Source organism: Haliaeetus leucocephalus, unplaced genomic scaffold (assembly GCF_000737465.1).
Source record: "Haliaeetus leucocephalus isolate CR32 unplaced genomic scaffold, Haliaeetus_leucocephalus-4.0 Scaffold473, whole genome shotgun sequence".
NCBI classification, from domain to species: domain Eukaryota; kingdom Metazoa; phylum Chordata; class Aves; order Accipitriformes; family Accipitridae; genus Haliaeetus; species Haliaeetus leucocephalus.
The window spans coordinates 3500768-3527428 of NW_010972909.1; the positions used below are offsets into that span (position 1 = coordinate 3500768).

The 26661-nt window shown below is 37.2% G+C and overlaps 1 protein-coding gene across 1 annotated transcript in view; it reads left to right on the top strand.

Moving 5' to 3' along the window:
- The window catches only part of CCDC91 (coiled-coil domain containing 91), a 124823-nt gene that overhangs the window by 14875 nt on the left and 83287 nt on the right, over window positions 1-26661 (top strand). The window contains exon 5 of the mRNA XM_010575319.1: window positions 1841-1945. Within this exon, the coding sequence (XP_010573621.1) occupies window positions 1841-1945 (105 nt within the window). The remainder of the gene's footprint in view (window positions 1-1840; window positions 1946-26661) is intronic.

Sequence of the window (26661 nt, forward strand, 5' to 3'; positions counted from 1 at the left end):
TTGACACCCACCCCCCCCCCCCCCCCCCCCCATATGTCTGGTATCTATTTTAGGCTGAATTTTTCTAAAGTTTCAGAAACTTTTTTTTTTTTTTCCTGGGGGTGGGGGTCAGGTGGAAAGACAGGTTTTCTTAACATGAAGCCATGTGGTTAGAAGGTATAGTGATTCCCTCATGTTTTGGGAGTGAATGTGTGGTCACTGAAGTTGAAAACGTCTTCGGCTATCTTTATGAACGTAACACGTAACACTTTTTGTTTCCACCCCCGGGAATTCTGGTAACTAATTTCTTCATATTCCTTCTGAGCTGAATATGACAGAGTACCAAGCAGGGCTGTGCCTGTAGTTATGTGTCTGAGTTAGCAAAAGGTCACTGAGGCATGGGAAAGTAAGTTTAATTTCTGCTGTTCTTAATGCTGTTCCTTGATAGCTATCAAGGTGTGCTAGGGAAGGAGGAAATGGCTTGTTGGAAATGAAAATGAGGATGAGTAACCAGAGCCAAAGACGAGGAGGTCTGGTATGGATTGATTTTGCTTAGGAATTAAGTGTATAGAGGAGGGCTGGAAGGGGAGCATGAAAACAGACTGTAAGAGGAGACAGGTTGAGAGCTAGGCTCTGAATTGAAGTGTTGCAGTTTCTATCTCTACAGTTGAATCAAAGACTTCGAATTGTAAGAACTGTTTTTATTATTTTGTCCAAAAGCAGGACTGAACTAAGCAGACCTGCTCTTTCTGTCCTCCTTATGACCCTCTCAGTTGTGCCTTTGTTTGAATAGCTGTCCAGTGATCTGACAGGTCATTTGTTTCTATACTGGCTTCCTGCGTGGCTGCAGAAGTAGTTGTTCCTGAGCAACTGAAAGAGTTCCAACTGCTTATGTATAGTAGGAATGAATTTGGTAGGAGCAACAGCTGCATTAAGGAAAAAAAAAATTACCTCTTTGTATAGCAAATAATTCTGAAGTTTATTGTCAGTAGTGTCATTCTCCTTCCTCTCTATTAGTTCATGCTGGGCAGGCTTCTACAAGATCACAAAATATTTTAGAATTTTATTCATTTTGGAGATGTAGGTAAAGATCATTAGGGCTGTATGTAATAGGATTTCTGCCTTTTTAGTGAAACCATTTCCTAAAAGTACATTTAATATGCTGTTTTTCAAATGCAGAAAGACAGAACAAGCTATTAGAAATATGGAAATAATTAGGATAGGATAGAATAGTTCCAGTTGGAAGGGACCTACAACAATCATCTGGTCCAACTGCCTGATCACTTCAGGGCTGACCCAAAGTTAAAGCATGTAGTTAAGGGCATTGTCCAAATGCCTCTTAAACACTGACAGGCTTAGGGCATCGACCACCTCTCCAGGAAGGCCGTTCCAGTGTCTGACCACCCTCTCGGTAAAGAAATGCTTCCTAATGATCAGTCTAAACCTCCCCTGGCGCAGCTTTGAACCATTCCCACACATCCTCTCACTGGATCCCAGGGAGAAGAGCTCAGCACCCCCCTCTGCACTTTCCCTCCTCAGGAAGCTGTAGAGAGCCATGAGGTCACCCCTCAGCGTCTTTTTCTCCAAAGCAGACAAACCCAGTGACCTTAGCCACTGCTCATATGACGTGCTTTCCAGGACATGCCTTATATTTTAAATATCTTGTACTTCTTGAAAATATTGTCTCAATCTAAGGACTGTAATCAGAGTTTTCTTGCACAACCCTTTATCTCTGTGTATATTATGATAGCAAATGTCATTGTCTTCAGAAATGAAGTTAGTTGGAATGATCAACTGAATCTGTATTTTCACAATTGCAAATGTTTGTAACTTAATGTTTTTTATTTTGTAAACTTTATAGAAATTAGAATATTTACTGGAAAAACATAGTATTCTAGAAACGGATTTCTTGAAGGAAAAAAAAGAAAAAGTAATTTCACATCAAGATCATTACAAGACGCTCCAGGTAATTTCTTTCTTGTAGTATCTTAATCTTTGTCAGAGGGTTTTGTATAGAGTATATTTATGTCTGACAAATACTCTGTTAAGTGTCTACAGGCCTGCTCCAAAGCCTTTTGAATTTAAGGAATTTCTAAGGTCTTTAGATCAGAGCCTTACTTTTGACATTAGTGGGAATATAAGTTTACTAGCCCACTTGTATAAGTACATTGTTCTAACTCGGATCACTTATCCTTATTATGATCTATTTCGTAGAACAGATGAAAAAAAACCACTTTGCACAGTAGATGTGTGTTTAACAGCATGACTTAGCATGTTCTAGAGTAGCTGTGGCCAATTATTTGTAAAGTATTAGCTGACTTGAATATGGGATAGTTTGGGTAATAAAAATCTGTAAAGTGTAATTAGATGCTAAGCAATGGAATTGAAATTGCTTCCATTGCGAAAATCAACACTGTTCATTAAATACAAGTCTCACATACAAGAAAAATTTTTCATTGACATTTTCAGTATTCTTCCAGTGTTATAGCAGGACAAACTAAATATTATAGGCTTACAACATTTCAAAAGTTTCTTGTTGATAATTCAGCTTCATTTAATTTTTTTGCTGCTGTGGATGGTTTTTATGTAGCTACTGCATTGTTTCCCATTTGTACTTAAGGGTTGCTGTAATAATTTATTGAAATACTAGCTGCAGTACTTCCTAGAACTTATCATAATATAATCATCTACTCTTTTTTCTTTTTTTTTCTTGTTCATGTGTGTAAGATCCTACTCAATGAAAGAAATGTTTGCTTAGCTATGTTATAAAAATGTTTTGCTTAAAAACCTTCTGATTTATGGAGTATCATACTGGCTGAAGTTAATGATCATCATGAACTCTTGACAGTAGAATTAGTGGATTTTATTTTTTAATACTTTCATGATGCTCCTCAAGCAGAAGTATTTAAGTAGTGGAAATGTTACTGAGGTTTGCAAGTATCAGTCTGTCTGTATCATACCTCTGAGGTACTATGGTTTTCAAGAACGGCAATGAAAGGGTCATACTTTGTAGAAAACCTCATTTACTTCCTCTTGTTGTCTTCTGGATATAGCCAGAATCAAATCAGAGAAGAAAAGTGAGTCATGCTTCTAAGAGTTGACAGTTAAAATTACTTTCCTGAAACTTGAATATTGGATGCCTTCTGTTAGTACAGCTTTTAATGCCAATTCCTTTTGTCTTTCTCCTTTGGCTTCTACAACACTAGGGTCAACACCTGTGGCCACACACTGAGTAAATCTGGCAGCTACACAGTACAGATGTCTGTCTCGCTAGCATTTCTTTTTCCAGTAGAAACAGCTGGTTATTAGTGCTGTTAACTTGAAAATCTTGAAAGCAGACTGTAGTGGTGACTCTGGCATAGCTTTGGGAAGTCTCAGGATAAGACTTCCAACTGAAGTGATTCAGACATCGTAAGCTGTAGGTGTGCATTGACTTAATTCCTCTTAAATTAAATTTCTGTGTTAATATTTGAGTATAATATGTAAAACAAATGCCTCATGAGATAGTTCTAACTATTTTTTACATGAACATGCATTATTTCCTGCACCTTTATATTTACTAATTAACTGACTTCCTGCACTTGTGACATTCTCAAAAGCTAGTTTGGAGGTAATAGAGCCAGTCAGTTAGTCAGATCTTTAACAAGGTGATATTTAGATTAGACTCCCTTCTTTTTTTGTGAAGCTATTGTGCTTAGTCCTGAGAGAAGATTTCATTAATCTTTGTCAACTAAGCCAGTAATTTTTTTTCATCTCTTCCTATTGATTTCTGCCTCAGTTAAGGGTAACAGTTATGTTACCACAGGTTTGTTGTCACAAAATTGCTTCAATAAAATATGCTTTCAGGTTTTTTGATATAAAAAATATATTTTGGAAAAAAAAGGTAGGAACATAAAGCATATTACAGATGTTTTCTCTGAGCTGGGTTAGCATGCTGATGAAGTGAATTGTGTTCTGGACTAGTCACAAACATTCTTCATCGTAGGTGTGAAAAAAGCCTTATACTTAATTTGGTAGTACTGAAAATAGAAGAACTGAAGGGGAGCGATAATCACTGTTCCTAATCGGGGGGCAGAATTCCAAGTCTAACCAATAGATGACAATGGAGTGTTGCCACATTTATCCTTGTGTAAAAGAGAAAAGTAAAAAGTTCTGTGTTTTGTCTAACTAAAATTAGCTTTAGAAAATCAAGATTGAACAGAGCATGTAGTATTTTCACATTCTTAATGTTGTTTCCATATGTTATTACAACAAGAGACAGTAAAGGGGCCGCAGTGGGTTCATAAATAGAATAAACAAATTGCTATTAACTAGTATTATAGAATTGTTTGGATATTTAATGCAATTGTCTCTCTGAGATCTTGAATTCATACAAGCTGGTAAAATTAGTGTTATGATTCCCACATTCCCACTTCCGTCTTTGTAGTATTTAAGAGGCAGGATAACATACTGTAATTCTAACTTCTTTGCATACGAAATGTAGCTGAGTTAAAATTGCTGTGGGAAGTGTAATTTTAGTTTTCTTGACTTGTGTGCAGTGTAACAACCATACAGTAGCATAAATGCAATGTTAGCCTTATAATTCCTTGCTTATTTAGACAGGAAGGAAACAGGTGCAAATGTATGTCTTGATTTTTCTTTTTTTTTTTGTTGCTATGTCAGTCTTATTTTTTCCCTTTTTTTGATCACATTCATTTCAACTTTTAACACCTCAGCTTTTCTCTAAATGTGAAGTGCTGCATATTTTCAAGACATTTAATGCTAGTAGGTAATGCATGTTTTTGACTATAATGTAGATTTAGTGGTTATTTTAAACCTATAAATCTACAATTTTGCTGCGGCCCCATTGCAATATGTTGTACAAACGAATAAATGCTGCATTTTGAAACTATCAAACCCCAATTTGTAATATAGTGAAAAAACATCAATAGCAAAATGAATACTCCTATTTAGGAGTTGATGTTCTCTTATTTGCAAATCAGAGAGGGAACATTTAATTTGAGAAGGGAAAATTGTGCCTGGGTTCTAGTGCTCTGAGTAGGAACTTAATTCTTTGCACAGATTGTTTAGCTGATAAGACTTCGGATGTTTGGTCTATCTACAGACAACTGGTTTTGATGATTCACTAAGAATTGGATCATACTTTTCCTCTGCTATTTCTTTGATTTACCACATGGTTGCATTTGAAGTAATGCTGCACTGCTGCTGGAAAATTCTAGTTGCGGTTATATGCATTTTTTTCCCATCATCAACCCTTTCTGGAAGTTAAGTAGGCTGTTTTTTTGAAGAACAATATAGTTAATGTGGTGTGATCCTTCTTTCTGAAATAGACTCTTTTTTCTTTTGGCAACTGACATCTATTCTTCTAACTTAACAAATCTATAGTTGTTTTGAAAGCACCGAAAGTGTTTTCTTTTGGAATCCTTTGTTTCTGTTCTGCCTGTTTTTATGGAATGTTTTTTAAATTTTTATTGAAAAAGTGACTTTAATGTGCTTATTTTATTTAGTAATATTCCTGTTGTTGCAAAAAATCATGATTAGAAATGAATTAGGTTAGTACTTTGATTTCATTTTGAGTGATATTTTTGTGTGTAAAAAAGCAGGTCAGCTAGACTCCCTGTTTAAATAATCCTTTAGAAAGGTAGGACAGGAGGCTTATACTGAAGAAAACATTGACAGATGAGTATGTAATGATCCAAAGAAACTTCACTAGGTCATGCAGTAACACCTAGCTGGGATTAAATGGCATGGTAAGCTAAGTACAATCATTGCTGCTATTAGATGTTGTTTCATTTATTTATTCTGTAACTGTTGCTGTTTGTTGAATTTTTTCATTTCAGTACATCAGATGTCACATTTCAATTATAAAGCTTCAAATTATGAGGAAAACACTTTAAGTGCAGTTAAGTAAAGACAGGAAAAGGTAAACTTGAGACTTTGGGCTAATTTCTTCCCTCCTAATTCTGAGAGATGAGTTAATTTTTATTCTGATTAATATTGACTATTAATTTGGGGTTTTTATATATTAGACCTATATATCACACACTTTAATATAAGACAGAATGCATACTTGGTTGTCTGTCTCCTTTTTTTTTTTTTTTTGGAGATGATGCTTCAAAACTTTAATATACTTTGTAAGGCATATAAGAGTTAAAACTTTGTTAACGCTAGATTCATCATACAATTTTGCCTTTAAGTAGAATTGTACAAACAGTGATTTTGATGTACTTAAAATTTAGGACTGAACATAATATGAATTTCAAAAATTGCACCTAATACATGTAAAAATTTGCTTGTATTCATATGGTGTTGAAATAGGAATGCTAAATAACGTGGCTGAATGTGATGATGCCTGATTTTATGCGTTTGGATCCTTTTGATTTTTTTCCCGTCTTTCTTTTAGTATTTAAAGTGATGTGTCCTAGCTGTTGCTCCCCACCCCCTTCATGTAGTTTCTTGTTTTCAGGATTGAATTAAGCTTCATAGTATTTCATAATGTATCTTAAGATCTTTGATTTTAGATTCAAACAATGTCATAGTAATCTCAATAAAATAAATGGCTGAATAAGTAAATACTGGCTCTAGTGGTTACATGCTGAACACCCTAGAATGAAAAGAATTTCTCTTGGAGGAGAGTTGTAATCGCAAAAATGTAATGCCAAGAAAAGAAACAAGGTAACTAATTTTGTCTTGGTAATGGCAAAATTCAGTTTTGCAATGATGACAGAAGATGTTCCAAAAGTAAGTAGGGATGTTGGTTGCTGAGAAGAGTAAAGCACCTTTGGAGAGCTGTGTTTCGAGGGTTGAAAGTTCAGTGACGTTTCAAGAAGGGGAGGAGGACAGCAGTTAAAAGTGAACAGAAGGTACTAAGAGGGATTGAGGAGTGGGAAGGTAATGGTAGATATTACCATTCCTCACTACTCCCAGTGTGATCTTGTCCAAGGGCTAGTACTTCTTCTAAGGGACCTTGTCTTATAATGGTGATGCCATGTGGTGCTGATCTGGACACAGAATAGCTGGTGTGCATAGGGCATAGACAACTGTGAGTTAGGAGTAACTCTTCTGGTTTGTGCCTTTCCTAAGGCACCTCTTCTTTCCCAGTTCCCTGCATCATTGGATTTTTGACCTTCCTCCTCCTCTGTTTTTATTCCTTCTTCTATTTCCCCACTTGTTCCTGGCCTTGCTTACCTAATGGATAAACTCAGCCCTTCTGTGCCATCCGTCTGCCTTCACCCCTTCCTTTCTTATCCAGTGTTGAAAACTGGGGAGTATAATTTTGCCCCTAATATGGGTGCTTCCTAGCATTTGAGAGAATAAACTGGGGTCTCTAACTTCCCCAGCCTCTGTTTTGCTGTTGATACAGGAATGGTGTCCATTTCTAGCCAGTGCTAGACCTACAATATGTGATCCATCAGCTGTCCATATTGTGAGGATTCTCAGTGGCTGAAACCTGAGGACACTTGAGAGAAATATGAAATGCACATCTACCTTGAATAATACGCCTGTTCATGTTGACAATAGGAAGGTGTCAAAGTTTGTGTATTTGGAATGAACACAGATGATCCCAAAGGTTAAGCTCCCTGTTCTGGAAGACCCCTGTATTATGCCTTTAATGTACGTAAGCAATCCTGGTCTTGTATGAACATTCATTTCCTAAAGTAACTTCAAGAAGCAATCTTGCAGTTGGTTGTCTAGCAAAACAAGCTCTTAGAAGCTCTTGCAGTTGAAGTGACAGGGTGAAATGATTGTGTTTCCTAATGCTGGTTGGCCATATGATGAATAAATTTTGTATCCTGTATTGGAAGATGTAACTTTCTCTGGACGAAGTATTCCCTGTGTGGTTAATACTGTAGTAAATATAGCGTACCCCCATGCAAACAGATATGTCTTTACCCTGCTTTGATAGACTAATTTTTCTGTTTGGGAGGGTAGCTCTTGGGGGGGGGGGGGGGAAATGATAGTGATGGCAGATAACATCCAAGAATTTGTCTGTTGCCATTATACTGAACCTAAAATAAAAGTATAGCCTGAGTAATCATGCTCTTTCTTTAAATTGCAGTTCACCTTTGAAATTAATTTTGTATCATTTTGACAGCAAAGGTTATCTCCATTGCAGAGAAACTGGTGAAGCAGGGTCTGACAGGTTTACTTCTTTTTTGCAAGCTAAGTATACCTTGATGTGTTTATTACAACAAATCTGTGAACATGGTAATTGAAAGGAAGAAATTATTTATGCTTTTCTGAGATATTCCCCCCTGCCCCCCAATATCTCTATATGAATTTAAGAGAAAGTTATTGTTTTCCTTTACTGAAATGTGATAGTATATAAGAATGCTTATAGCAAAAAAAAAAGCATAGTTGTAGCCTATTTTGTGCTACAGTTTCAATTAGACTTTAAATATTTTCACCTTAACTTCAGTTCAGATTGGGGAAGGAGGGTTGAAAGTATGGACTCAGCCATAGGTTGTGAAACAGATTTTCTCTTCTTGAGCTGGCTCTGGAGATTTAGGGATGACTGACATATCTGGATCATGTAAACAGCAAAAATACCATACCGCTTTGCTGTCTTTTCTGTTTCTGAACTATTGAAGTAGGTTAAACCTAACTGCTTCTATGCTTGCACACTAGCTGTGTTGAACTGGTTTAATGACTATTTCAGTTTTGCCACACATGAACACTAGAAATAATGTAGGCAATTTTAATATAATCTACCTGGGATTTTAAATGGGAATTGATTAACTAATTCACATAATCTTCATAAATCTCTCAAATTTGAAAATGTCTTGTATTTCTTAATGGAAACTGCAGACTTACAGTTGATTCAGTGTCTTGGCCTGGAGTAAAAGATATCTGATGTATTGTTGTGACTGACTGCTGCTTTTGATGGCAACATTAGCAGTAAAGCACATATGAAAGCTCAGTGCTACTTTGTTTAATTAATAAATATCAGTCAAATGTTAATGACTCAGAGAAAACATCTGATGGTATTTGACAGGTATGTTAATATTATATTTTTGCTACGATGCTTTATAGTGAGTTTTTTGCTTCCTCTATATATCAGTTATTAGTCTGAAAAATACTGTTCTAAAAATAATTGTGATAAAGTAGAAAAATTACATCTAAAACATTTATTTCATTCACAGAATCATTGCAGTTGGAAGAAACCTCTTGAGATATGGTTTCCCACAACATTCTTGCCTCTAATTGGAGGGATACTGATTAGATGGATAAGGAATTGACTGGGTGGCTGTGTCTAAAGAGTTACAGTCAACAGCTCCATGTCCAAATGGAAACCAGTAATAAGTGGTTGCTCCTCAAGGGTCCATACTAGGACCAATACTATTTAATAACTTCACTAATGACATGCTGAGGGTGTACTCAATCCCACCAAGTTTGCGATTGACACCAAGCTGGGTGGTTTAAATACACGAGTGGACTAGCTGTCCACCATTGCCCACAGGTTCTTCTCTGCAAAAATGCTTTCCTGCCATTTGACCCTCAGTGTGTACTGGTGTATGGGGTTATTCCTGCCCAGGTGCAGGACTTAGCAGTTCCCTTTGCTAAACTCAAGCCTTTCAAGGACCCACTGAATGGCAGGGCGATCAGATGTATCACCAATTCTTCCCAGCAAACTTGCTGAGGGTGCATTCTGCCCCCTCATCCAGGTCATTAAAGAAGAGGTTAGACAGTATTGGCCCCAGTATCGACCCGTGGGGTACACTGCTTGTCACCAGGTAGACTTTCTGCCACCCTCTGGACACAGGCATTCAGCAAGTTTGAAGTCCACCTCGCTGTCCCCTTACCTAACCCATACTTGTGAGCTTGTCTATAAGGATGTTATGGGAGATAGTGTCAAAAGCCTTGCTGAAGTAGAGATAAACAACATCCACCACTCTGATCACAGAACGCTATCAGGCTGGTTAAGCATGACTTTCCCTTTGTAAATCCATGCTGACTACACCTTCTTGTATTTCCTGTGTCTGGAAGTGATTTCCAGGATCAGTTGCTCCATCACCTTCCTGGGGACTGAGGTGAGGTTGATGGGCCTGTAGTTCCCCAGATCCGCTTTCCTGCCCTTCTTGAGGACAGGCATGACAATTTGCTTTTTTCCGGTCCTCAGGAACCACCCTGATCACCACGATCTTTCAAAGATAATTGAGAGTGGCCTCACAATGACATCAGCCAGCTCCCTCAGCGCTTGTGGTGCATCCTGTTAAGGCACCATGGACTTGTTTAGTCTGCTTTGTTTAAATGTTTCCTAACCTGGTCATATTCCACTGAGGGTTTAAGTCTTCCTTGCTCCAAACCTTCCCTTGGATCTAAGGGGGCTGGGAGTCCTGAAGGCCAGTCTTACCAGTAAAAACTGAGGCAAAGAAGGCATTTTTCATGTCCTTTGTCACCACAGCCCCTGCCCCACTCAGCAGCAGGTTTGCATTTTCCCCAGTCTTCCTTCAGCTGTTATCACGTTTCTGGAGTCCTTTCTTGTAGCCTTTTACGCCCCTAGCCAGATTCAAAACCAGGTGGGCTTTGGTTTTCCTAACCCCATCCCTACACGCTTGGAAAGCAGCTCTGCGTTCCTCCTGGGTCACCTGCTCCTGCTTCCACCTCCTCCGCACTTCCTTTTTATGCCAGAGTTTAGTGAGGAGCTTCTTGTTCATCCATGCAGGCCTCCTGCTGCCTCTGCTTGATTTCCTGCTTGTCACAATGGACCATTCTTGAGCTTGGAGGAGATAATCCTTGAATAGCAACCAGCTCTCTTGGATCTCTCTTTATAAGGTTGTATCCCATGGGATTCTTCCAAGCAGACCCCCAAAGAGACCGAAGTCTTCTGTCCTGAAGTCCAGTGTTCTGATCCTGCTTTTTGCCCTGCTCCTTCCCCTTTCCTGAACAATACCACCTCATGGTCACTGCAGCCAAGGCAGGCTGCCACTGATCTTCACAACCCCAGGCAGTCCTTCTGTGTTTCTAAGTATCTCAGGTCCAACAGAGCGCCTCAGAGATTGCTCCTCCATTCCTCATGAAGACCAGGGCCTGTGAATGGGAGGATTCTTCCTGCGGTCTGAAGGAGGTTTCATCTACATCATCTTCCTGTAGACCGTCTGGTCTACAGCAGGCAGATGCAGTAATATCCACTGTGCTGGTCTGCCTGCTAATCCTGACCCCCAAGTTCTTCACTGATCACCTGCCCCAAAACAGAGCTCCATGCATTCCAACTCCTCTCTCACATAAAAGGCAACACCCTGTTGTCGCCTTCCTGGTCTTTCCTTCCAGAAGAGTGCATTTATGATTCTGGAAAAGGTGTTCTGCAGGAGATTGGAAACAGGTCTTTGGAGGTAGGTGCTTTTTGTGGCTGGAGTACTAGAAAATGTATGTTTTCTTACAAAACTAATATATGACTTACATCCTGTTAAATACCATCTTCTAAGAAAATATTTAGGTTGGGTTTAGGTGCAGACGTAGAGGAGACAGAATGCTAATAACGAAAAATAGGTGTGAAAAAAAGTTATCTACTGTACCTGCAACTAAATTTATAAAAGAGATTCCAGGAAATTTCACAGGTCACAGCAGGGTTTAAAATTATGGAACACTGAAAATGGGGGATTTCAGAAAAGGCACTTTCACAGATAGCAATGCATCTTTTTGCTGAACTGTTAAACGTATTTATGGGTATGGCAACAATCCCTTGCCCACCTCTTTTTCAAGTGTGTGCCAGATACCTCACGTTTATTTCTTCACCTTCTAAAATTTTTTTTTAAATGTTACTCTATGTACTCTTCTTTCAGACACACATTTTTATTCAAACTCTCTATTTTATTAATAATTTCAGAGCTGTTTATCTTTTGGCTGTTTCTCCTCCCCTCCCCCCCCTTTTGATGTCTTCCTTCCTCTAAATTACTTTTCCACAGTATGAGGAAAAATAACTTTTTATTTCTATTAGGAAGAGATTCTGCTCCATTGCCTTTATGTTTTCCTCTTAAATTCTTTTTTTATGAGTTATTTTATTGTCTTGTTTCAGAATTATTAGTGGATATAAGACTAAGCATGCTAATTTTGTTTTAAAAATATGCTGTGTTCAAATATACCTCTATTACACTATTGTGCTGTTACTTAACAGCTTTGAATGACTAACTTGTACTGTGGAATTCAGTTACGGTCATATAGTGTGCCTAGCATTTATTCTTTTACAATTATGTGCTCTCTGATTTTAAAGATAAGCAAAAAAATGTGCTTAGACAACTTTAATTTTTCTAGTCTGTAAGTATGTGGAAGTAAAAACATTTTTTCAGAACCAAGACTTCTGTCCTGACTGCTTTCTAACACTGGCATAAAACAGGTCAGGCCAGTATCTTAGATTTATTTGAATACATTGACTAATTTATGTTCAGTGTGTCACAAGTCCATCACAGCTACTGCACATCTCCATTTGTGCATTCACAGTGAGTGCAGGATGATTCATCTTTTTCTTTTTTCTATTTAATATGGAAATTCTAATTGAGATGGTTGTGAAATGTCCAAACATATTTAACACTGATAAATTGGAGTTCTTTACCACCAAGCTTGTCTCATCAAGATTTTCACTGGATCTAGCTTTTGTAGAAATAGTATCTTGTTGAATTATTGGGGGGATAATGGAAATGTGCAAAATGTACTCAAAGTGAAGAAACCCCTGTAGAGTAGAACTTGGATAATTGTACTGTTAAGGCAGTGCTTCTAGGTTAATTGTCTCTTACTTGGCATGCACTTTCTTAAAAAACGTGGGGAACAGTGCCAAAGCAACTCTGTGTCTCTGGATTCACTTGAGTCCTGTTTGTGTTCAGTTTAAGGCATCTGAGACAGTGTAGTTATTGTGAGTATTTGACCATTCCTCACTATAAAAATACTGAATCTTAGCCAATATTAGTCAAAATTAGTCAATACTTTTAACAGCATTTTTGTATTGCATGTTTAAATACTTCAGAGAAATAAGATGCATAGCAAATATTAGGATGATATTTTGGGAACAATTTTGAAGAATTGTCCCTTCGTTGCCCTTTAACTGCTAAATCATCTTAATTGGTTCATAGTTCATTAATAAACTATGAATGGCTGCAGAATACATCTTACTACATTGGTGAAAATTTTATTGTCTAATTAACCTATTACTTAAACACCTTTAAATTTACTTCTTCGATCTGTATTAAGTTTTATTTATGTATAGTACACACTTGGTGTTGGAACAGTTTGATCAGTTGAAATGTATAATTTGTCAAGTATTAAACAACTTTGTATAAATATATTCTGATCTAACTAATTCATACACTGGAGGTTAACACATAACTAAGAAAAACTCTTGTGACTTACATGTAAAAGTTAAATTTATTCATGCATTCTCTGTTAACTTCAAAACTTCCTTATTAATTATGCCTTTAATATTTAGGCTCTTTTTACTTGAGTAAACTGCCAAAATTTTGATAAGTAGGCAAAAATGTATAGCATCTTAATTTCAACAAATAACTAGTGTAAACTACTGCAAAGGTGTGTAACAGGTCATTTCTATATAGCTCCTGATATTGGGAAAACATTTATAGTGGCAAAGTATTAGTTATTGCAATGATCACAATAGAATATAAATAGAGCAAATTTATATCATCAAGGTTTTAAAACTACCATCTGATTATGAGAAACTTTAAAGGATAAAATAATGTTTGGGAGATGGAGGAGATAAGAGAAAGTAAAAGTGAGCTCTAATTATATACCAACATAACTAGATTGCTATTCCATTTTTTTTCTACAAATAAAAATAAGTGTTTATAAGTTTTCTAGTGTATATTCTTGCACCAATTATTTTTGATTCTGCTTACAGATAACCATAGTGACACTAATTACTTTTAGTTACTTCAGTGTTACTGTTCTTAAGAGAAAAAAAAAAAGTTTTGCTGCTGAGACTTGTATAATTTTTTTCCTCATTAAAGGCTTAAAAGGTCCAGAACAGCATGTGACATTTAAAATAATCATGTACTTAAACTACTGAGAACTCCTTTACTTTTCTTGGCTAAACTTTTATCATTTAAAGAAAACTGATACTGATGAAAACTAGAACATCTGTTCTTAAACCTGAAGGATGTTGAGATAAAACAGACTTGCTGAGTCCTATGCAATTCCTTAAAAATAAATCTATTACTTAAATGTATTGTTAGACAGAAAATATTTTGGTTTTGCATATGCATTACAAATTTAAGCATCCTCAAGCAAATAATTGTTTAGGATGATCAACATTAATTTCCAGAAATAAATACCATAGTGAATTTTAACTTAAAATATGAAAATGGGAGTCTGATTAATGCTTAAAAAACAATCCAAGATGCTGTTATAAAGGACTGAGAGCAATTTTGAATTTCTTCATTTATTATAATATTTTTCTATATATTAAGAATAATTTCAGCTAGTAATTCTGCACTTGATGTAGGCCCTGTTTATGTAGGGAGAACAATCCAAGTTCCTGTGCTAGGTTTTCAAAGGGCTGAGGGTATTGTCTGAGTTTCGAGATAAGTACGAAGAAAGAAGTGAGTGTGTCATTGAAAAGCAAATTTCCATTCATCTGCTAGGTAAAGAGTTTGAAATAAGGCTAGGTGACTTCAGGGAAATGAAGAAGGAAAAAACATAGTTTGAGCTCATAAGCAAGGAATAATAAAGAATATTCTGGGCCTCCCTTATATTCAAACTGTATAACTGGAGAAGTAATTTTTATGATTGAAGAGCCTTCTTGTTAGTGATAAAGAAGAAAAGGAGATATCCATTTCCATCTTTGTGAACTAAGCCATAATTTCAGGCATGTTTCAGTTTGTTGCCTGCTTTTGTGGCACTGTGTTGTGAAATATTGTGTTTAAAAAAACCCAAACAAAACGCAACCCCCACCCCCCAAAAAAACCCCAAACCAGAAACAACTCTTTGTACTATTAATAACTACTATTTAAAACTACTAAGAAGATATTCATATTATTAGAGTTCAGTAGTGTAATTTTTGTAATTACTTTTGTAAGTAAGAAGACACTTGATGCTTGTTTCCATTAAGGAATATTTAATCTCATGCTTTTTATTTTTATGTAGCAGTTGCAATTTTCATTGATTTTTTTTTTTTTTTTATAGTGAGTTGTGCTAAACACTTCAGCTTGAACATAAGAAAATCCTTACTAGGTTGTGGTGAAATTAGCTGCTTCTAGGGAGATTTTTCTCTCCTTCCTTCATTCTTGAGTTTTCCAGTGTTTACTGGGTATGTTTCAATATTATTATCACTTCTGTTGGCTCTGCTTCATTCAGGAACTTCCCACTTGTAAGTAGAGACAACTGTAATTTTGATCACTAGGGGAGAACAATTCCTGGGTTTCATATGGAGTGTGATCACATCTCTGCTACCTGGGAATTCCATTACCTGCACAGAATCCCCTGATAACTAGCCGGAAAGCAGCTGCATTCAGCTGGAGTGGCGAGAAGTTGCTTCAGTGAATGGGACTTGGGCCCATTGCTTATAAAGATTCATTTTACCCATGTGTCACTTTACCACATTCAATTTTATTGTTTTAAACTAGATTAAGCAGGTCTTAGATAGCCTATGCTGTTGTTATTTACTAAAAATATGGTTACAGTGTTAACTGAGGAAAATCATTCAGGACTTTATGATATTAATCCAAAAATGCAGTGGACATCTTGCATGAAGGGAAAAAGAGGATATTGTAGCTATCCTGTAACAAAGACTACAGGAGTAGTCTGAAGATACTTCCTATTTCATATAATATTTTCATGAGATAGTTCTCACATGGATGAAGGTCTAGTGGCACTTGCCTCCCTTTTGACATCAAGATTGTCTGTCTTTACTTGCACATTCTTTTGAGAACTGAGTATTTATTGAATAAAAATAGCAGCTCTTGGAGACATGTTGCAATTCCTATGGCAGTATTTCATAAACTTTCAACACATTCCTATTCTGTCACCACCAATTAAATTATCTTATCATATACCAATCACTGCCGTAGTTGATGAATCTTTCATTGCACAATAGAAACCCAATAGTATTTTTGTAAGGAAGAAACCATTTTTTATTCATTTCTTGATATTTTGTGGTTTTAATCTCTGCTGTACTACTTTAGGTTTTTAAATGTGGTCTCCAGTCTTTTAAATACGTTTACATATGCTTAATAAATCTGCATGCATCCAGTTGAGGAAGGCTATATTCCAGCAGGATTTGCTTTCACTTTTTGAAAAGACTTTTAGCCAAGAGCCTTACTGTAAGCAATGTTTGTGCCCCTCAGAAGAGGGGAGCTGCTCAGAACAAGAACGTGTCTTAATCATGATTTTTCTCATCTGGATTAGCCAGTTTGTGGGAGGTCTGACACAGTGTAAAATACCAAGAAGTTTCAAATAAAATTAAAGTACAGCTAAAGCTTTCCGTCAAATTCAGTCCTAATGCTACGGCATTTTAAAATCTATTTACATTTTAATTTGTCTTGTACAACAAAGAAAGCATGAGCTTGTTTCTGCATCCCTGCCAGCTGGCTTGTAGAAAGGAACCAAGGGACTCTCAAAAGGGGTGGCATATGTATGGTCTTAGTTTGTAGAATTAGAGGAAGTGATATTTGTGTCCAAATTAGAATCCCTTTGCTTCTCCCTTCCACTTTTTCAGCAACAGAAGGGTTCTTGCTATTTTGTCCTACTCTTGATTTTTTGGGGGAAAAGTGTGATCTCTGTTCTTTCTTTCTTTCTTTCTTTCTTTTTTTTTTTTTTTTACTGGGGGGTTTTGGTTAGGTTTTTTGGTGTTTTGTGTGTGTTTGTTTTTTGGGTTTTGTTGGGTTTTTGTTTGTTTGTTTGTTCTTTTTAATTTTTTAAAGTGCAGCATATTAAATAGGTTAAAAGAAGGGAGCTGTTGAGAGGGTTACTGTGCTCCAAAGATAAGAACCATGGTTTTACCATCCTTGGAGGGAAGGAGAGAGTGAGGGGAGGGAAGAGTGTATTCTAGAAACAATATAATGGCAAAGTGAAAAAGATCTAGGGAGTGAATGAGTGTTAGATACAGTGATGGAAAAGTCAGTCACTGTCTCAAGAGTATGCATGTGCAAGTTTTGGACAGAAGTGCAGTTCTCAAACTGAGACAACAGGAAAAGAAAAGACTCTAAGAAGACAAAAATTAAATTTTATCCATGTTAATTCTGTCCATGTCACTTTTTCTCTGTTCCTTGTTTGGGCAGGAGAGAAGTTGGTAGGCAGGTTTCTTTTTTTCTTTTTTCTTTTTTTTTTTTCCCCCTACTGCTTTCCTTGTTGAAGACCTTCTGTAGTGGGAATGTTTTTCTTTGAATATCCATGTACAGTTTTAACTGAAGTAAATAAAAGTTTCAGTTGAAGGCCAGATTTGACTTAAATATTTTTTCTAACATTGTCCCTAACTTCACGTTTCATCCTTCAATTAATACTGTGCCCTTTTGCTTTCAGAAGGGCTGATTCCTGTTGCAAAAGAAATGGTATTGTTTCTCAAAGAACCTTTCTCATAATTTCTTTATTTAGGTGTTGATATCGTCAATATTGAGAAGTAAATGGAGTCTGTAAAATAAATAAAACAGCCACATCACTGTCAAGAATCTTGAGTTTTATTCCTCTTAGAGTGTCTTTTGAAAAGCACAGGTATATGTCTATTTTTGTTGTTTTCACTATAGATTTAGAATTCTGAATATTTATCTGTATGAGTCCATTTGCCTTTTGTGGTCAATTTCTCCAATAGTAACATTTTTAAAAAATTGATTAGATGACATAGCTTATTGATCTGTAATTTTTAAAATCTAGCAGCTCTATGTGTTTTTCAATTTGCATTTAAATTTAAAAACCAAACCAAAACAAAAACCCCAAACCCAATGAAACTCCCAACATTATAATAGCTTTTGGCTATCTATAAGTAACTTAAGGTGGTATCAATCATTGCTGACTTTTTCAGAATGTTACATCTGATGTGTTCTGGCTTAAATAAAAAAAATGATGATTTTTTAGTGATTTAAGAGAGTTCTTTGCTTAGAGGAAAAGAATAGATTAAATATATCATCCTTTTAATAGATTGATTAATTTTCCACCCACCCCACCCCCAGAAATGTAACTTTTCTCCTCTGGAGTAAGTAGTTCTGCTTTTAGTTCAATCACATCAGTGTTTCACAGTAAGTAAAACAGAGAAAAATATAAATGCATGTTACAGTTTTCACATGGGAATGCTCTTTAGATATCTAGGTCTGTATCAAGGCTCTGAAGTATGAGGGGAGATTTGGGGGGGCGGGGAGTTTGTGGGGTTTTTTGTTTGTTTATTACAAATACCGTACAACTGGAACTTCCTTGATGACAGGCAACTAGAGGTTGTCGTCATCTTTGCTAATCAAGCCAAAGTTCTTAAACACAGACTTAGGAACTAAATGCTGTCATCTCTCTGTCCCTCTTTATGTGTTGTTTGCAAAGGAGGGAAGCAAGGCTATCTTTATTTTCTCATGTATGAGTTTATCATCTATTTATTTTTAAGAAGCGTGAGTTTAGTCACCTCAGAGGTGGGAGGTGGTAAAAGAAATAACCAAAACCAGACTCCTACTCATCAAGCAACACAAAAATTGAATGGATTTTCAGGGGCCCATGTCAAATATCCATATGCAAATACATGCAATCTGGGAAGCAAGCAGGAGGAGCTAGAGCCCCATGTACAGAGGCTGAACTATGACACTGCTGAAATAACAGCAATGTGTTGGGGTACTTTGTGTGGCTGGATCTCTAGTATGAATGATGGATATCACCTCATTAGAAAGGCAGGGAAGTAGAAGAGGTGAGATTGTCATTTATAAAAATGAGCAGCTTCCAACCACAGAATTCAGGAGAGCAGACTGGTTTAGTTAGGTGATGAGAGAGCTGGCTGTCGCTATGAGAGTTCTGTATCAACTTGGTGACTGAGGAAAGTCTCTGATTATTGGAAAAAAGCAAGAAGGATGATGTATGGATCTAGGCTTGCCAGCCTTTTGGTCCTTGGGAAAATCATGGTGCAAGTGCTCTTGGCAGCCATTTCTGGGCACATGAAGAAGGTGATTTGATAAATCCATGTTGGCTATTCCCAAAGATAGATTATGCCTGACCAACCTGATTGCCTTCTGTGATGAAACACCTAGACTGTGGATAAGAGGAATACAGTGGACATTGTGTATCTTGACCTCAACCTGCGGAAGAGAAGGCTTAAGGGAAACATAAGACCAGATGTCCAATACCTACAAGATTGTCAGAAAAATGGAGCCAGGCAGGCTCTGCAGAGATACATAGCAGGAGGACAAGTGGAAATGGTGATAAACTGGAACATGGGAAGTTGTAACTTGGTATAAGGAAAAAAAATATTTTTGTGATGAAGACAAGCATTGGGATGCGTCAGCCAGCGAGGTTGTGAAATCTGCATCCTTGGAGGTTTTCAAGGTCTGACTGGACAAGAATCTGAACAATCTGGTCTGAATTCAATGTTGATCTTGCTTTCAGCAGGAGGTTCAACTAGATGACGTTCAGAGGTCCCTTCCAACCTGAATGATTGTGTGATTTTGTGATTTAATACTTTGGTCATAAACTGAGAAAAATAAATAGCCCACTCCCAGTCACTAAAGTCATAACTCGAATCCAGGGGATACTCCCCAGGCTGAATTATTTGGAATATTTTACTCCAATCTGGCCTACCTCATTGCCAGCAAAAAAGACATTAGTAATTAAGGGCAGGGCCAGGAATGCCTGAACCAAAATCTGATTAATACAGTATTTGAAATGTTAAACTAATCAGAATATGAGTTACTGTAAACTTAAATCACTGTTGTATGGAATATAACATTTGTGGTGTTTTTAAATATATCTGCCTTGTTAGAATAGGAGCTCATACTATGCAACATATCTATGTTGTGTGTGGTGTTTTACAGTGAGCAAAATACAGTCAGTCAGAATGTGGAACTGTATGACTAGTTCCCTAAGACACAACAAGAAGTGAGAAGGACGACATAAAATGTGTATGTGTCATTTGGGTACCTTTTTCTAGACTGTGGGAGATGCTTCCTTCTGGTTGGAATTTTTCTGAGGTTAGGCAACAAACCCTTTCCTTCAGAAACCATAGTAGTACTATGGTATCTTAAAATAAGGGAGAAGTTAGTTCTCCTTCTTTCTTGATTGACTTTGTTGTTGTCGCTGGTGAAGGTGTAACTTGTGTCTCTTTGGATTGTGAGGGTAGGGGTTGTTTTTTTTTTCCATACATGCTTAGATTATTAATGAATTTGTCAGGTGTGTAAAACAACCAACAACTTAATCTAGAAGTTTACAACTTGATAGCAGTTCTCTGGATGCAAGGAAAATGTTGGAGTAAGTTGCAGATGTGGTTTGCATTCTGGGTTGGGCAATATGGTCTAACTGACAAGTGTTCGATTTTATTTCGTAAACCTCTTCTCTGCTGAACAACAAGGTCAAGAAAAGCTTGGTTTCAGCTGAGCAAGCCTATATAAGGCTTTGCTGTCATCTTCTTCAGTACCTGTTTTTCTTGGCATTTGTATTATCCCAAACTCTTTGATTTGATGCTCAGTTTCCCAAACTGTTGTTCATTTTGTCTTCTGACCTAAAATCTTGTCACCTTTCTAATGGAACAAATAGAACAGCTTGAAGAAAAGATGATTCCTTGTCTCTCTGATTGTCCTGGAAGTTCTGTCATTTTTCTTAAAGTTGCACATCATACCCTTCATCCACTGCCTTCAGGAAACAAACAAACAAAAAAGCATTTGTGGCCCTGAATAAATACGGCAACCAGTTTGTGTTGGAGCTGCTTTGCTTGCGCTGTGATGGGAAAATAGCTCTTGATCAGCTGGTTTTCAGATAGTATGTCTGCTTTGGAATGTTTTTAGTGTTCCAAAATGTATTTACAAATCGGAACAGGAGTTAAGATTGGAAGAAGATGTAAGTATATCACCATTGTTTGCTTCCTGAGCTTTGTATCAAGAAGCAGCCAAAAAAACTAGTTCAGATACTGAAAATGAAAAGGAGATTCAAATATAAAGATGTAACTTCTTTTTCTGTTGATTTTGTAGTAAATAGGATTGTTTGCATTATACTTCAACTAATTTTCTATACTGCAAAAACAAGGAAGGAAATTTGTTCTTTTATTACATTGGAAAAATTTCAAAGATAGGTTAATCTTAGAGTCTTTACATACAATGATGCCATGAGTTGTTACTTTATATCTTCTAGAATTAAATCTTAGAAAGCTTTTATTCATGCTTAAGTGGAATTTCTGCCTGCATGCTTCTGAAGCTATTGGACTGAGTGTCAAGTTTCTTTGTAGCCATCTTGATTTTTTAAACATGTATGAAAAGACTAAAGCTGTTCTCTAGGAATGTGCTATGAACATCATTATGTGTTATGAATAGTACAACTCTGAAAATTCAATACACATTATTTCAATTAGTTATATTTCTAAAATGTATGTTGATGACTTCTCAAAGGTTAACAAAACTGCAGATGGAAAGGTTACCAATTTTTGGCACAGAAAGTATCTTTAGTTCAATTATAGTTTTGTTAATATAAATGGTGGTTTTGATTACTATTCACTGTGTGGTTTGAAGTTTCATATGTTTGAAACTAGGATTAAAAGGTTGTATCCAGAATAAATATTGGAAAACAGCATATATGCTGTAGTGAACTGTAGGAAGTGGGTCCTTTGGAAAAGTTCACCTGTAATAGGTCCATAAATATGCAGCACTCCACTGTTGTTTGCTTTGTAATAAAATAGCACGTTCTTTTTAGTACTTTCGGTAGAAAAGTTTTGGGGAAAAACAAGTAGCCTTATGATTAATACCTAGTAGATTAAGGCTTGGTAAATATGATTGTGGTTCACAGAATGGTTGAGGTTGGAAGGGACCTCTGGAGGTTATTACTCCAACCTCCCTGCTCAAGCAGGCCTACCTAGAGCCAATTGCCCAGGACTGTCCAGATGGCTTTTGAATATCTCCAAGAAGGGTGACTCCACCACCTCTCTGTGCAACCTGTGCCAGTGCTTGATCACCCTCCCTGTAAAAAAATGTTTCCTGGTGTTCAGATGGAGCCTCCTGTGTTTCAGTTTGTGCCTATTGCCTCTTGTCCTGTCATTTGCACCACTGAAGAGAGCCTGGCTCTGTCCTCTTTGCACCCTTCCTTCAGGTATTTGTATACATCGGTAAGATCCCCCTGAGCCTTCTTTTCTCCAGGCTAAATAGTCCCAGCTCTCTCAGTCTTTCCTCACGTGAAAGATGCTCCGGTTCCTTAATAATTTTAGTGGCTCTTTGCTGGACTCTTTCTAGCATGTTCATGTCTGTCTTGTACTGGGGAGCCCAGAGCTGGACACAGTACTCCTCGTGTGGCCTCACCAGTGCTGAGTAGAGGGGAAGGATCACCTCACTCGACCTGGGGGCAATACTTTGCCTAATGCAGCCCAGGATACCATTTGCAGCAAAGGCATGTTGCTGGCTCATGTTCAACTTGTTGTCCACTGGGACACCTCAGGTCCCTTTCTGCAAATCTGCTTTCCAGAGAGGTGTTCCCTAGCATATACTGGTGCATCGAGTTGTTCCTCCCCAGGAGCAGGACTTTGCGCTTCCCCTTGCTTAACTTCACGAGGTTCCTGCCAGGCCATTTCTCCAGCCTGCTGAATCCCTCTGGATGGCAGCTTGACTGTCTGGCATATCAGACACTCCTCCCAGTTTTGTGTCATCTGGAAACTTGCTGAGGGTGCGCTCTGCCCCATCATCCGGATCATTAATGAAGGTATTAAAAAGAATCAGACCCAGCATTTACCTCTGGGGTACACTGCTAGTTTGTGGCCTCCAGCTATAGACTTCGTGCCACTGACTGCTACCCTCTGGACCTGGCAGTTCAGCTGGTTTTCAATCCACCTCACTTTCTGCTTATCCAGCCCACACTTCAACAGCTTCTCTTTAACAATCTTACAGGAGACAGAGTGAAAGGCCTCATTGGAGTTTAGGTAGACAATGTCCACTGCTCTCCCTTTGTGTACCAAGCCAGTCATTTCACCATAGAAGGTGATCAAGTTGGTCAAGCATGACTTCCCCTTGGTGAAGCCATACTGACTACTCCTGGTGACTTTCTTGTCCTTCCTGTGCCTGGAGATGGTTTCCAGGATTAGCTGCCTCATCACCTTCCCAGGTAGTGAGGTGAGGCTGACGAACCCGTAGTTCCTTGGGCCTTTCCTCCTGCCCTTTTTGAAGACAGGAGTAACATTTTCTTACCTCCAGTCCTCAGACACTTCTCCCAGTCACCATGATCAGTATAACAGTATTGAGAGGGGCCTCGCAATGACATCAGCCAGCTCACTCAGCACTTGTGGGTGCATCCCATTAGGCCTCATGGACTTAATTACGTTGTTTGCTTAAGTATTTTCTGACATGATCTTCTTCCCCTAAGGGTAAGTCATCCTTGCTCCAGACTTTTCCCTGGTATCTGGAATTCCTGAAGGCTGGTCTTGCTAGTAAATGCATTCAGTACCTCAGCCTGTTCCATGTCCTCTCTGACCAGGTCCACTATCTCCTTCAGCAGTAGGCCTATGTTTTCCCTAAGCCTTCCTTTTGTCATCTTTGCTTATAGAAGCCCTTCTTGTTGTCTTTGACATCCCTTCCCAGATTCAATTCCAGCTGGGCTTTGGCTTTCCTTACCTCATCCCTGCACGCTCGGACAATGTCTCTGTATTCCTCCCAGGTTCCACATCCTTGCTTCCAACCTGTGTATGCTTCCTGGTTTTGAGTTTTGCCAGGAGCTCCTTGTTCATCCACGCAGGCCTCCTGGCAGTTTTGCTTGACTTCCTCCTCGTTGGGTTAACCTAATCTTCTACAATCTTTTTTTGCCCCTTTGCAGTCTGCAGGTCAGTTTCTTCCCTAGAGAAAGAAGGAAAACTTTCTTTGTGTAGTTATTTTCATACATAAGTATATATAGTTATATAGTATACTATAGTAGAGTAATACATAAGTACTAACATATTTTTAAATATACGTAGTATATGAAATTGTGTTGGTATTATAACTGGCTATTGATGACAGCTGGCAAACCTTTCCGAGTTAATATTTTGTTCTTTAGGAACAATGGTGGAATTTAATTTAATCTGAAGACTGATGCTCTTGAGAAAAGACATGAGAATGTCCTAATGAAGATGAGAATTCCTTTCATGCTTACTGTGTTGTTTAATGGAAGCATTCTCTTTTGTCACCTTCCCTGGGATTGTTGTCCTGTTTGCTCTTCTTTTGTTTTCGCTTGCTGTTATGTCCCATAATTTAGATTATGTGGGGAAGTAGGAAAGCATCAGTGATGTAAGATGTCCTGGTGCAGCTGTAGCTCTATCCCAAAGAAGTAATTATCTATATAATGTTTTAGAAACCTGAAGGCAGTCAGAGAAGGCTTCCTGAGCCAAATGTACTGTGCTATTTACCATATCATAGTTTTGCTAGCAAAATGTATGTTAATACTAAGAACACTTAGTATTAATTAACAGATTGTTCTGCATATGCGTTAGTTCTTGTTCTTCTTGTTTAATGTCATCCTCAGTGGAGAGTCTCTGTATTTGCATCCTGTGGAATAAATGAGCAGATATAAACTGTAGTTGTTCTTCACACAATATTAATGTCTTAAATGTGACAGTGTAGAGATCCATTTTATACACTACAAATACTTGAAGAGTTTAGTTACATGTGGTATGGGAACTATAATTATGTTTCAGTTTTGGGCATGTACAGGCTCTTCCATAGTATTTCCTTTACATAGTTTTTCACATTTAATCAGTCATAATGTCTCCCAGCAGACTGGTCCATTCACACTCACTCAGCTCTGGCTCAGCTCAGTTCTAACTGAGCAGGAAATGTCCTCACCACTATATTAGAAGTTGGTCGTGAAAATTTGTTCACTACCTCACTTCATTATTCACTTCAAAGTCTTCTATTGTTGTATACTCTAGGTAGCAATGATATTTACTTATATAAAATAAATACTATTATCTCCTTAGTTCCTGTGGTGAGCTTAAGGTTGTGCATACGGTGTGTTCTTTTGGTTATATAGGGAAATCTGAAATCTTTCTTTCCTTCCTATAAAAATGTTTGTCCTTATCTCTAGGTTCTCAGCTGTAATCTTTCACTAGGATGTTGGTGATATGACCAAAGTGAAAATACTTGCTTTGGTATAGACCTGGAGGCAGTCCTGTGTCTTAGTTCTGGAGAGCTCACATTCTTATTTCACATCAACAGAAACAGTGACCAATCTGTATTTTATATACAATAGCACACTCTAGTGTGTATATTAGCCATTATGGACTGATTCTCATCATATTTAACTCAATTTTTCAGAGATTTAGTTCTGTTGTTTTCAGTAATATCATTTTTTTCTCTATACTTGCATGAATTGGAGGAAATGTGTATCTTCAAATGAGAAGTTACCAGTTTCTTAACAGAGTCATTATGATACCAAATGTAATACATTATTTTTTAAAATAATGCTTTGAAAGAAAAAAAAAGCTGATAATTTTTGTGGAGAGGAAAATCTTGATGTAATGGAGGAATTGAGTCCAATATGAAGAGTCTTAATGATGTAATTGTATACAGCAAAACTGTGTAAGATGGATCTGAAATTTGTCTTCTAATTTAGTTGCCTGCAAGGAACTAGACTTTGCCTTTTTGCATTAGTACAGAAATTAGGAGGAAAGAGAGTACATCACTTTAAGATGTTGGTTCAGACTTGCAGCTAATTCTGAAGATAACCACAGCCTTATAGAAGATAGGCAGTCAGCATCAACTCAGATAACTGGCTTGCATGTTATATGTAGTAATATAAGACTCTTAATGGGTGTTACAGAAACATTAGTACAGTTAAAACGTGCGTGCTTTGTGTTAACTTACCACTTTATTGACATTTTTCCTGACTCTTTTTTAAATGGGGTTTATGAACAAGTAATGCAAAATGTAAAAAGCACATAATATCAGTTGACCCCAAAATACAGAGTTTTATTTTATGGAGCGTTTTTGGTTATTTTTGAAAGTGGGCAAAATTTTGTGATCTTTTCCTGAAATGATTTTATTTTATTCTATCATTTTTTCCCACATATAAATGTGATCTCATAGTGCTTCTTTGCAGTACTGGCTTTTGCTTTATCTGTGTATTACTCCTCTGATCTTTTTTTTAATGTTATAAATTGTGATTATTGAGAACCTAATAAAAAAAAAGAGGAAGTATTAAATTTATATGCTACAAGAGAAAAATCAGTGTGTGGGGGGGAAATACCTGTGGAGAAAATGTCTTAAATTCAATAGGCATGATATAAATTAATTTCTTCAGTTATTTTAAAAACTTCAGGGTATTTTGTGTTAGTTATGCCCGCTATAGAACTAGGATTGTGAAATTATTATGGTGTTTACTGTTGTGGGCTGATTATTATCAAAAGATACTTTGATATGTAGCCATTTGCTTCCTTTTCAGGTGGCTGTGTTTGGTGGCCCTAATTTGCAATATCAAGTCTTTTTTATTATGCTGATTTTGATATGTGTTAAGAGCACTGACACAAAATAATTTTTCTAAGCATCCACTTTTGATAATGAGAAGAATTGTGGTTGCTTTGAATTAGATGAGAAGAAAGTGAGACAGCAAGCCCCCCTTCCCCCC